Here is a 12935-nt window from a genome sequence, read left to right on the forward strand (position 1 = left end):
TATTCTGGAAGCTGTAATTCCAGACATCTGAATGGATGAAATCAAGTCTTACTGTTTCATAGATCAGCTCGCACACTCCAGACTTTCATATATCACAAACAGAGAACATACACATTGCACTAAGATACTCCTCAGGTAAAAATGGCTGACCTTTTTCGTGTACCTGCTTCATCAGCCATGAGGATTGTTGTGGTTTGTGGAGAACACAGTAGTAACACACATCATTCTATCAGTTTTGGTATTGCAGTGGTGAAGGGGAGACATTCTGTCCTGGATTGTTCAAACCTTACCTTCCCTCAACTGATATTTCAAGTTACCACATAAAAAAAAAACCCTGACTCTGGTCTGAATCTGAGGAAGAACTGTTGCATACAACGAAGTGATGCTGTCTGGTAAGACAAATATGAGTTTGTTGAACTGGACTGTATCTTTTTTTGGTGCATGTGTGGGGTGGTGGTGGTGAAAGTGATTTTTAGTTTTCCCTGCTGTCAATGAGGAGGGAACCTTAGCTGAACCCAGAAACCTCAGTTTGCTTCTCTGCATGGTGCACTGCCTAAAGACTTGTGTGTGGGATTTATGACTGTCTTTTTAGTCTCTCTGTTCCAAGAACGATCTCAGCCAGATCATCTCTTTTGTTCATGTTGATGTGTGAGTGTGTGATGGGCTGGGGCGGGCAGTGATTGTGATTATATGTGTGCACATGCATGTGCATATATACTGTAGAAAAAATGAAATATCTGGTTTTGATTCTCCCCATGTTGGAAGTAATTGTCTTTCAAAAAGGAGGATTGTGAATGACTGAACTGGGACTTCAGTGGGGGTATTTCAAACAGTGGTCTAAAGAATCCAGGCAAATCTCTCAGGCAAAATTTGCACATACTTGGTCAATGGGTTCATTTTTATTCTGGAACAGTTTATTAACTAGTAGTTAGATAAGAGTCATTTTGGGTAAATTGGAGTTATTTTAAGTGCACCAGGGCAGTGTCAGCAGTGTAAGCTTGCTGGGATTGATTTCATTCTTTGGGTAACAGAGTCTTTTGCAGTGCTTCTTGGATGCTTTCAGATAATGAGAACTTGGAAGTCTCTTTTGTTTAAATTAAAACTGACTTATAGGAATTATTGTTGGATACCAGATGGTGCACTAGATGCCAGATTTCATGCATCAGAATTATAGAATGGTAAGAAGATGGATAAAAGAAAAATAGATTTTATCTATATCTCCACTTGTTTACCTCATAGTATAGCAGTTGCCATTGGTGGGACCAAGTGTTATTTTATCCAACTTAAAATGTGTTATTGGTGTAGTATCCTAGCTTTTTTCAGACTTTTAAAACCAAGCAAGCCTGCCCTCTCTCAGACTGCAGTGCTCTGATTTGGGATTGCATAGAACTTCAGCAGTAATCCAGAGTTTCTGAAGGTCACTGTTCAAGTCAGCCACATTTGATCTTTTGAATCAATGGTTTGTGTTGATGTCCATCTCTTAAGCTTTTAAAACACCAGGTTTATTTCTCTTTCCTAGGTTGCTTGCAGTGGGAACTGAAGACAATATAGAATTTCTACAATATGGCTGATAATTCTTTTTGTTTCCTAAGGCAGCAGCTCAGAGGCTGCGCTTATGCACACGTGTGCGTATGCATGCGTGTATCTGTTGTCCTTCCCCATGCAGTCTTCCTCATCCAACACATTCTTTACATATTGACCCCATGGGCCCTCACTAGGCTTTCCCTCCCAGCAATCTGTTTAAGATTGCTGGATCTCTGGGAATAAGAAGGAAATGATAAGCCTTCCTTCCAGAGATACTTGATCTTTATTAAGTTCCTCTCATCAAGGAGAGAAACTAGTCTCCTTCCATCCTGTTCATGGGAGGACTCCCAGGTTTAGGTTCCCACTCCTCAAGATTCTTCTTCTTAGCCTTTCATCTTTCATCTGTGGGAGAAAAAATGTTTTTTTTAATTTGCTGCCCAAATTAATTAACTTTAAAGGTTTTCAAAGCTTTGAATGCTTATAAGTTTTTGTAAAAGCAAACCGGAGAACTTAACCTTTTTGGAACATGGAGTATGGTCTTGTCCACTGCAGTTCTGGAAATGCCCGTCAACTACCCAGTACAGTTCACCCTGTTCTCAGTGATTCTGATAAGGGTTGCTTGGTGGAAGGGGGCAACAACAAGGCTGCGGTTTTTATCAGGGCTCTTGGAGGGATGAAAATTTGTGGGCTATACGTAACGCAGAGATGTGACAAATCCCCCGTCATTCTGAAACCGGGTGTGTTATAAGCACAACCAGCCAGCTCTTTGGCTGTCTATGCTGTTAATACAGTTTGTTCCCTGGGGGGGAGGGCAGGCAGTGAGGTGACTTGCAAGCTTTGGCCTAATTTCACGCAGCACTTGGTCTGGTATCAAAGGCCCTTTGCAAGAGAAGGGTTCAGATAGCTGTCTGTTAAAGATTCCCTGTAGCCTGCTGCTTAGGATAAAGAAAAGAGGGTGCTAGAAAGCAACAAACGGGCATGTCACAAAAAATCAGTGGCTCCCCCACTTTTTGCTTTAGCTCCACTTTTGGGCCTCACTTCAGGCCTATTCATCATGTGGCCCTCAACGGACTATCCCTGGGGGAAAGGGTTCTTCAGAAGAAGAGCGACTAGAAGCCAAACAGGGTTTGTCCCAAAGAACAAACCACATTTCCCCCCCCCCAAAGTTCTCCTAAATTGTTTTCACATTGGCTAAAACCATATCTAGAGCATGTTAGTTGTTCTAGATTTTGGCTGGTACAAAATCCAGAGGGACCCCAAAGTGATGGGGCCCTTGCTCATTAGCTTTTTACTCCCTTTCTCTTCCAAATGGCCTACAGGGCAGCTGCCCCGCCACTCTGTCTTCCCAGCCCCTTCGCTTTCCACATGTTTGGTTTTGACATGGACAAACCAAAACCAGCTTATTCATGCACAGAATTTTTTCACATCCCTAATGGTGATCCTAATGTTACGGGTTATGGTGGGCCCACTTCCATAAGGTGAGTGGAATCGGCATACTTTTCACTGACGAGTGTAGACACCACATACAAGAGAGTGCAGGCAAATACTCTATTAACAAGTCCCACATAGCTTATTAACAGAGCATTTGCCTATACTCTCCTGCACTTGTAAAGGGTGTGGGAGTCACCAATTCACACATTACATGAATTAGTATTTAGTTTTAAATACCTAATATTGGCGGGAAAGTTAGTTACCCTATAATATGTAGTAATGACAGGGGGAGCATAATTGTAAAAAGCATGGCTCCCCCCAAGTTTGTCATTAGGGCTTACTCTCTTAACACAGTCTAAGAGTGAACCAACAATTCCTCCCTCTCCTCTCTACCCTTGTAACAATTGTCTGGAAATCACACTTCTGGATTCCACATTGGTAATTACCAAGGCCCCTGGCTGTAAAATAAGCAATAATGTATGTTCAGTGCTCTACATCACTACAAAGTAAAGAGAAATTATTTTGAATTACTCTGCCTATATTATAAATCCAACCTAGGGCCAACACTCAGTAAATATTTGTGGTATCTATCTGCTTTTCTGTTGAGACTTGGCAATTGCTTAATAAAATGAGTTGATAAATGCCCTCTAGGGCTTTTTCCTTCTCTGTTTCCCAATTGTTTGGCACCCAGAGTCCTCAAAATAAGTGCTCTGCAGATTTAGCAAGGCATAGGCAAGACACAGCATTCTGTCAAAGCTGTGAGATGGTGTTCACCTGTCTACCCACCATCCAGTTGCAGTTGGATGAGCATCCTATGTCAGGCCAGGATGTCAGCTGGTCAGTTACAGTTGACACTGAATTTCTCTTAAACCGGCATTCCTATTTAGCTGAATTTCAGTAAGACCAGCCACACTTCTGGTGGTGTTACGCAGAATTAGCATAACAGAATTTTGTTAAGCTTGAGGAAAGTTATTTTGTCCTCGTTTTTACTTCCCCTTTACCTTTAGGTAAGGTTCATTGTAACAGAAATATTGGAGAGCTAGAAAACATCTACCAATAAGCTGTTTGGTGGTGTGGATGGAAAATTGGTGCATTGTATTGTATTGTATTGTATTGTATTGTGTGTATTGCCACTTGGAGTGGTTTTGGAATAGACCAGCATAGAAATACCAGTAATAAATAATATTTCAAGTGTATTAGCACAGTATATGCTGTACACACTCCATTACATACTGAGTGTATCTGTGGGATATCTTTCATTGGCCAATCTAGCTACAGAGAAGGGGCTGATTAGGACTGCATTGGATAGGGAAGGAGAACGTAAGTCCCCCAACCATATTCTTGATAAAAAGTCACTACGGGTAGTCCTTGACTTATGACCATTTGTTTAACGACTGTTCAAAGTTACAACGGCACTGGAAAAAGTGACTTACGACCAGTCCTCGCGCTTACTACCATTACAGCATCCCTGCTGTCACGAGATCAAAATTTGGGTACTTGGCAACCCACATGAATTTACAATGGTTGTATGCCAGGATCACGTGATCGCCATTTGCAACCTTCCCAGCCAGCTCCTGACAAGCAAAATCAATGGGGAACCACATAATTCATTTAACAACCACATTGCTTAGTGATGAAAGTTCTGGTCCCAACTGTGGTTGTAAGTTGAGGACTACCTGTATATATAAAAAGGGAGCCAGTTTGGTGTCATGGTTAAGGTGCTGGCCTAGAAACCAGGAGACTCTGAGTTCTAGACCTCCCTTGGGCATGAAAGCTGGCTGGGTGACTTTGGGCCAGTCCCTCTCTCTCAGCCTGGCCTACCTCATAGGGTTGTTGTGGAGAAAATAGAAGGCAGGAGTATTACATATGTTCTCTGCCTTGAGTTGAGTATGTGTGTATGTATGTATAATAAAAAATCTAGTGATATATTCCTCTGCCAAAAAAGAACAGCTATTTGGGGACGTCTTTGCCAAAAGCTGAGAAGGGAATTAACACTGAATGTTCCTACACCTGCAACAGATATGGATTGATCTGGAATCTGTAGTATCATATCTCCAAGAATAGAAAGAACAATCTGTAGATGTTTAAGGACTCAGTTAAGCAAGGGGCAAAAAGTAAGAAAAAAGAGCTACGTTAAAAACAAACAAGTCTCCAACTCTTCTCCTCCTGCTTGCAGGTATCCATCACTAACAGTATATTGGGCTGAAGATGTCTAACAGCAACACAACACAGGAGACACTGGAGATAATGAAAGAATCAGAAAAGAGGCTGGTTGAGGAATCTTTGAACAAAACCAAATTTGTATCCAGGTCACCAAGCAAAGAGGAGCTTGAGAAGGACGGGGAGGAGAGCATTGTACGGCAAGAATCTCAGGTAACTGGACATAATGTCACATAGATAGCCAAACCAGTAGGCCCATCAAAGCCCACAATTGACTGGCTACAGACCTTTGACTTAATTTTACAGTATCTTGGTCAGTTATTTTCAATGGTGTTGCTGAATTTGCTCCACTAGAGGCTCCATAGCGTATATCTCAGTTTTACCATTATCTGTTGCTTAGAAGTTTCCTGCTCACTTCAACAACTCATATATCTCTTCCCATCCCTGACATTCCACCCAAAACACTAATGTGACATCACCTCCCCCTCTTTACCTTTATTCAAATCCATCCTCAAAACCTGAAGCCTACAACGCCAACTAAATACCACTGCATTTGTTCACATATTCAGCTGTTTGTTACTTTGGCTGTCGTATTCCTGCCTTGTTTAAATTTTTAATAACAGTTCCTTGGGACAATTTTTTTCTCCATTTCATACAAAAGGCTTCTCCTTCCTCCCCTCTTCCTCCTCCCAGTTTTCAGAATTTCCTTTGTGCTGTCTAGATTGGAAACAGTTAATTCAAGGAACAAGAATCTAGGAACTCTATTTAGTACTATTTATTAGAAGAGAGTACCTTATAACTCAAGCATTCCAGAGAGTACCTTATTTTCAGATGAGATGACTTTATATAGGAAATTTATGGAGACAAAACTCTTGTCTGTTTCTTCCTGCTTTTTTGATGTAAAGGCCTGGAATGTAAAGGCCTCTTTGTGAATTTGGAGCAGTCAACATCTCTATTTTGGTAACTGCTAGTCTTCATGAGAAGTCACACCAGTGTTTGTTTGTTGTTTGTTTATTTATTCAATTTATATAGTTGCCCATCTCAAACCAGTGACTCTGGGTGGCTTACAATAATAAAAACATCAGACAATAAAAACAATACAAAAAATTAAATATAAATATAGCCGAGAGATCTTAAAAACCATTGGTGTTAGCACAACCATGTAACGGGGCCCTTCACACACTTGGGCACAAAGCCAGGTCTTCAAGGCCTTCCGGAAAGCCAAAAGGGTTGGGGCCATCCTAATCTACAGAGTCACATTGTTCACAGAGTTATCAACCCATTCCTTGAGGATAGTGCAAAGAATGTAGTGTTAGAAATTGCATTGTGACCATTTTTTTTAAGTTACATTCATGCTGCCATTTGACTTTATGTGAGATTTGGTGGGCTTTCTATATGATATCTCTTCTAATTCAATGTTGTCCTCTTGTTGTCCCTAAGAAGAGTCTTCTGTATCATTTTACATTACATTCTTGTCTACAGTATTTGGAAGAAAGTCTCAGTGGGTCTAGTAGGATTTATTTCTACTTAAGTGTTTGCCACCTTAATAGAACCATGTTGGGCACTTCTTAATTCTATCAAGCAAAACAATGAAAAAATACCCTAAGCCTGGAACCATGGTATATTGGTATAGTGCCACCCCTGCTCAATGTTATACAAAGCAATTAATAGAAGGGCCCCACCACAAGGACTTTGCAGTTGGAAATTCAGTAGCACCAAAAGACAGTTGAGGGAGGGGAAGGGTGAAATTGGCCTTAGCATACAAGTTACCAGTTTTGGCAACTGCCGCTACATGCATAGTCTTCATTTTAAGGATGATAAGTGGGGGATTAGACAAAAGCTTGACAGAAAACTTGGGAAATAAATGTGGATTTAAGGGAAGGAAGAAGGGCACTATGACTGGAAAAAAAATTCAAATGTTAGGTGTGCCTTTAAGCCCCTGTAACTAAATGATATAAGTTTATTTTGGACACAGCATATTTCTTTACTTGAACTGCATTCTGTTTCATTTGCCCTTTTGATGTTTTATTTTGCTGTCAACAGTTGTTTTGGGATTTTCCCTAAACATTCAAATTAGCCAGTTTTTATTAGATTCTGGTAAGACAGAGTGTGTCATGGAAATGACAGGCTATGTAATTTTTGTGATGTGATCCACTAATGCCAGGCTCTTTGGCTACTATATTTATTCCTCTTACAAGAGTTCAGGAATGGGCTTAGGACTGACAATATCTTTCTTTTACAAGAAAGTATTTTGTTCAGTAGAGAAACCACCTTCATTTCTCGGTATAATATGAAAAATTCTTTAATTTCTTTAAATTTCTTTAAACAAGCTGGAAACCCTATAGTCTCTTTTATTACTAATTGGATGAAGACAGAATGTGTTAAATCTTTAGCATTGTGCCAGTGTTAATCCTGAAAAGTAGCTGCCTCCTCCTTTGTATGCTAAACTAATGGTACATATACTGGTTGGCAAAAAATGAAGAGAGGAGGAGGAGGCATAGGACAGCCATCACCAATCTGGTACTCTGTGTATATTTTGGCTGGATAAAAATTTTGGGAGTTGTATTTCCATCATACTTGCACAGCACAAGATTGGGAAAAACTAGTATAGGAAGTCTGGAATCCTAAAATTTAAGTGATCATTTAGGCCACTGAGTTCACCTTCCAGATGCAGAAACCTAATTTACATCACTGACAAAGAGCTCTCTAACCCAGTGTTTTTCAACCTTGGCAATTTTAAGTTGTGTGGACTTCAGCTCCCAGAATTCTCCAGCCAGCATGGTCTAACACTGGTCTAACACATCCAGTGAAGGGGAGTTCTACCATTTCTCTGGGTAATTGGTTCCTTTGTCCAATTGCGCTTGCTAGATTTCAACAGCTATGCCATTTGTCAATCACCTATGGACAGAGAGGGAATTTCTCCAGGCAAACAGTGTACCTTCACCGTTCCTATCACCCCTACCTCTTTAAGCTTTGTGGATGCTTGGGAGGCACTTTTGGATAGCACATATTCATATTTCTTTGTTTTATTGAATAATTTTTATTAAGAGAAGATTTTACAAAGATTTTAAAAACTATAGAAACATAGAAGGAGAAATAGAAAAATGAAAAGATTATAAAAGGGTAAAAGAAAAAGTGAATAACAAAAAAATCAGGAAAGAGAAAGATACCTAAAGAAGTGACTTCCAGTCTTCTTTGCAGCAGTTACAAACATAGCAGTTACGATCTCCACCCTCTCATATTGCGTATCAGAGTTCCCTTGTTCCCATAAACCTTTTTAATCAATAAATCCCAAAGTCAGCAGTTCATTTTTATCCATTTCAGCAAAAAGTCTACAAAGGGTTTCCTGTCTTTTATAAAAGTACGTGTAGTTCCCTCCTTAATCAAACAAGTCAGTTCAGCCATTTCTGCAAACTCAGCCATCACATACTAATATTTCCTAGCATGTTCCTTGTAGTATAAAGAGTGCACAGAATAACTTTTTACCTTCTTCCTACCCCCATCTTTTTTCTTTTTAAACAGAGGAGAACATCCAATCATGGGCATGCTAGAAAAAGAGCCAAGGTAAGAGGCTGCCTGTGCCGTTTCTCTATGTTGCATTGGCATTGTGCTTCAGAAGGTGGTGACACTAAACCTGGTTCCATCCTTAGTTCTGAGTCCCAGCCACACTCCTTCCTAACACGGTGCCAGATTTATTACCTCACAGTCTTCCCTTCTTGGTCCATCACTGATTTCAAGGCTCAGCATGCCACAGCAATTGCATTTTATTTCCAGGTCTCCCAAGGATTCTTCAAGGGTGTCCTTTGAATAGCTCACATGCACTTCATCCAGCCGTCTCGAGGTGGGTGGCCAGGGCCACTGTCCTCTCTGTGGCCATACCACAACTGCAGAGCAGACTGCTTTTGGAGAAACATGCTGAGAGTTGTCCATCTTCTTGGAAGCCATGGGAACCTTGCTCTAGCTCTGGCCTTTGTATCTCACTTGTTTTAGCTACGTTTGAGTTGTACTGTTGCACACAGTAAGTTAGGGTGGTGGAATGTCCCATGCTTAAATCTCTACCATTTAACTATTTTTTTTCTACACATAGAGGAATAGCATACTGTGAGGAAAGCCAGGCTCACTATCGTTTTGCCTTGCATGCTTGTTAACAGCATGCTGGTTGGTTGGTTGGTTGGTTGGTTGGTTTTGGTGTGAAGGAGGCTTTATTCATACTTTCCCACCACTGTAACCTGAACTGGTGCAACCCGGAGATCTTACCTTCTTTTGCTTTGCTGGTTTCCACTCAGAATCTTGGGGCAGCTTACAAATATTGTAAAACAAATCTAAGTTTACTGCCTCCATAAGAACAGGGTTGATTGGGATTTTAGTTTTTACAATTTGAGAGTAAATCACTATCAAATTAAAGTTGGCTCCTTTAGGCATTTGTCATGCATGCTTTTAATATTCATTAAATTAGTAAGGGCTTTTAGCTGTGGTCCTTGGAATTATATTAATTTATTTCTATATAAATAATGAAGATGTATACCATCCACTCTCAAGGGCCCATATTTCACCATAAGTGGGCTTGTCCTATATAAAATACTGGGGAGCACACCATTCCCTCCTTTCTCCTCAAGCCAAATTCTTCAAGCAGCCTGAGACAAAGCTTTATTTTTAGCGTATGTTTAAATGGAACTGGCAAATCACCCAGAGTAGCTATACTTGTTGAAAATACATGTAAGGTGCCAGCTGTAGAATTGTAGGTTTGGAATTAAGGGAGGAGGAATCTACTTACTTGTTACTTACTTTTGCTGCTTATTGGGAGAGAGATTATGTAATGAATTCATTGCAATTGAGAAGCCCAAGTCATGCATTCATCTTTTAGGCCCATGTAGAAGCTGAGGTCAGATGGAGTGGCAAATTATCATGCATACTGGGATCCAATCTAAGATGCCAAGAGGGGAAATTTGTCCTAGTTACATGCTTACTAATTTTTATGGAGTTGACACCATCTGTGTTGCTACAAGGCAAAAAAGAATGTATCTTTCTAATTACAACAATGCTACCTTAACTACCACTAGGTGGCTGCAGGCAGGTCCATGAGACATCAAAAGGATCTGTTGTCACCTGCATCTTAACTTCAGAAGCATTTTTTTTTCTTCTTCAGTCGAATTCAAAACTGAAACTAGTCAGGAGCCTGGCTGTATGTGAAGAATCCTCTAGTCCCTTTGTGGATGGGCCTTTGGAAACCCAGGTAAGCCAAACGATAAATAGATACCCTGTTCAGCTGATGGGAGAGGAGGGTAGAGAATAGAATCCCTGTCGGTGTTAATTATTTCTGGCATAGATTAAGGTAAGACATCTTCTTGAGAGAAACTTGCCTGTACCAATAGCATCTTATGACACAATGATAGGCAAGTTAAAATGTATTAAAAGTTATATTAATATACCATTGGCAGGGCTTTAATAGTAATCTCCAGTGGTCTGATTACAGTCTACCATATCTATGAGTGCATGTTCTGGGCCCTTTATTAAGGAAGCTTATATTACATAGCATGTTCAAGACAGATGATTGTATCACAAAGAGTAGTATAAGGAGAGCTTTCAGGATATAACAGAGCTTTTAATCTTCTAGTGATTCCAAATAATACCTACATGTTAGGGGTCTTGAATTCTCCTACATGTAGAACAGCAGTTTGTGCAGAAAATAATACACATTGCAAGCATCTGTGTAGTTAACCACCATGGTTCAGATTATAGGGTGCTATAATAATAAGATAAAAGCAAGAATGGCAGCAAGTACTAGAGGTGTTTTATCACCCCCGATAGTGTAGATTATTCAAGCAGGTGAACTATGCTTCTTAGAAAATATCATTGCAATATCCACTGGGTTGTTAACCTATTGGATCTGGAAAAGCCTTCCATTTTTGCAGCCTGATTGATCATTTATTGGCTGGCTCCCTAAGCAGAATTTGCTGTTCTCTTAGTGTGAAATATCATACACACACACCTTTTTCTTGGAAGCAAGGGAAAACAGGGACACAAGGGCTTGTCTAGTCTAGCCATCTGTCCAGCTCAAGTCAGTGTTTTTAATATATTTACTTGTTGTGTCATAAGTAGGGAACAGGTTCATAGCATAAAAAGCTTTAATGATTGGATATCAATATCAATATCAATTACACAAATAAGAACTTAGCCACATGGAGCAGAGGAGGCCAGAATCTTCAGTGATTGATGGCCAACCTGACCCAAAGTAAAATTCCTTCCTAGATCCAAAAACTTGATCATACGATGCTTCCAGCTTCTGTTGATTGCAAAGCATCAGCAAATACAGCTTTTGTCCTGTCACTAGGATATCATACATTTGCACATCAGTTGCCCATCTGACAAGGAAGATGACAAATCTGCAAAAGATGGTCCTGAAAAAGAAGAAAAAGAAAAGAACAAAGAGAAGGTCCCCAAGAAAATGTTGTCTAGAGGTAAGACAATCTTAGGTTCCAGTCAGATCTGTTCTTTGCAAAATTCCAGGCACCTGGATGACATCAATAAATTAATAAAAAGTCATTTCCTGAAATCCTAAGGTGAATTAGTAACATATTTTAATAACCCTTGAAGGTTGTGCAGTATATTTGATGTCATTCAATTTGTTTATTATTTATTTGTTAGTTGCATGTCCTGTCTTTCTTCAAGGAGTACATAGCCATACTTTTCCCCCTAAACAACAGCCCTGTGAGGTAGGCTGGTTGGAGAGGGTACCTGGCCCAAGTCATCCAGTCGATTTCTGTATCTGAGCCTCCCAGTCTGGGCCTCCCCAATCCATAATGTGTTGATTAGCCACTACACTCTTGTTGAGGACAGAGTAAAGAAACAATTAATTTGCAACCTTATATAGTTAGAAAAGTTAAGACTAATGCTATAGTATTATATTTTTAAAAATCTTAGTGTGGAGGTGCATGTAAATGCTTTTTACACAGAGACTCAGGTTTGCCTGAAAGTGCACATTTTGATAATATTCCCCATTGCCAGTGGGAGAACATTAGGATTTCTTCTCACATAAAGCTTGCCAAGATTGTAAGATTCAGCAAAGTGGCAGAAGTCCAGACTGGAATGAGGATGTACATGGTGAAGTTTATGTTTTGAGCATAGCAAATTATATTTATACATATACATCAATCACCTAGCTGCTCTGTTAGCTTTATTTATTTATTTATTTATTTTCTTCCTAGCGTTTTTCCCACAGGTGCAGGGTCCGCTTTTTTTTTTGGATTAACCAAATGTTGATCTGTTGATTGCAACAGGAATTGACTGACCGGCTTGTCGCCCAAGCCTGACGTCATGGGCTGAGAGAGAGCGACTGGCCCAAAATCACCCAGCCAGCTTTCATGCCTAAGGCGGACTAGAATTCACGGGTCTCCCAGATTCTAGCCTGGAGCCTTAACCACTAGACCAAACTGGCTCTCAGTTAGCTACCATATAGATACATGTGTGTGTGTGTGTATGGGGTTAAGTGTTTCTTTAGGATACCCCAACTCTATTTTTTCTGCCGTTCCCATAGTGACTTGGGAAAGTTTCTAACACAAGTGGCAGAGCTATACCAAGTTCCTTGTTCAGTCCCTCCATCCTCCTTTCACCTGGGATGGAAAATCTCTGTCAAAATTTTTATTTTGTCCCAAATTTTCCTCCATGTACCTTAAAGCTCACTTGATACTAGAACTGTCCCTTTCTTACTGCTATTACAAAAGCATCCTAGTACCTGTGCATTATCGTACTGGTTATTTGATTGAAACGTGTGCTTTTGCAATATGAAATAGCATGATAAGAGATCCGTTTGCTTGAAATAA

At 40.1% G+C, this 12935-nt stretch overlaps 1 protein-coding gene across 5 annotated transcripts in view; it reads left to right on the top strand.

The window, feature by feature from the left end:
* The window catches only part of R3HDM2 (R3H domain containing 2), a 174242-nt gene that overhangs the window by 98719 nt on the left and 62588 nt on the right, over positions 1-12935 (top strand). For all 5 annotated transcript variants that reach the window (XM_063293927.1, XM_063293923.1, XM_063293925.1 and 2 more), the window contains exons 2-5: positions 5132-5328; positions 8638-8679; positions 10262-10348; positions 11447-11573. In XM_063293927.1, the coding sequence (XP_063149997.1) occupies positions 5164-5328; positions 8638-8679; positions 10262-10348; positions 11447-11573 (421 nt within the window). In that variant the 5' untranslated portion in view covers positions 5132-5163. The remainder of the gene's footprint in view (positions 1-5131; positions 5329-8637; positions 8680-10261; positions 10349-11446; positions 11574-12935) is intronic.

The sequence above is a fragment of the Candoia aspera genome, chromosome 2 (assembly GCF_035149785.1).
Source record: "Candoia aspera isolate rCanAsp1 chromosome 2, rCanAsp1.hap2, whole genome shotgun sequence".
Classification (NCBI taxonomy): Eukaryota; Metazoa; Chordata; class Lepidosauria; order Squamata; family Boidae; genus Candoia; species Candoia aspera.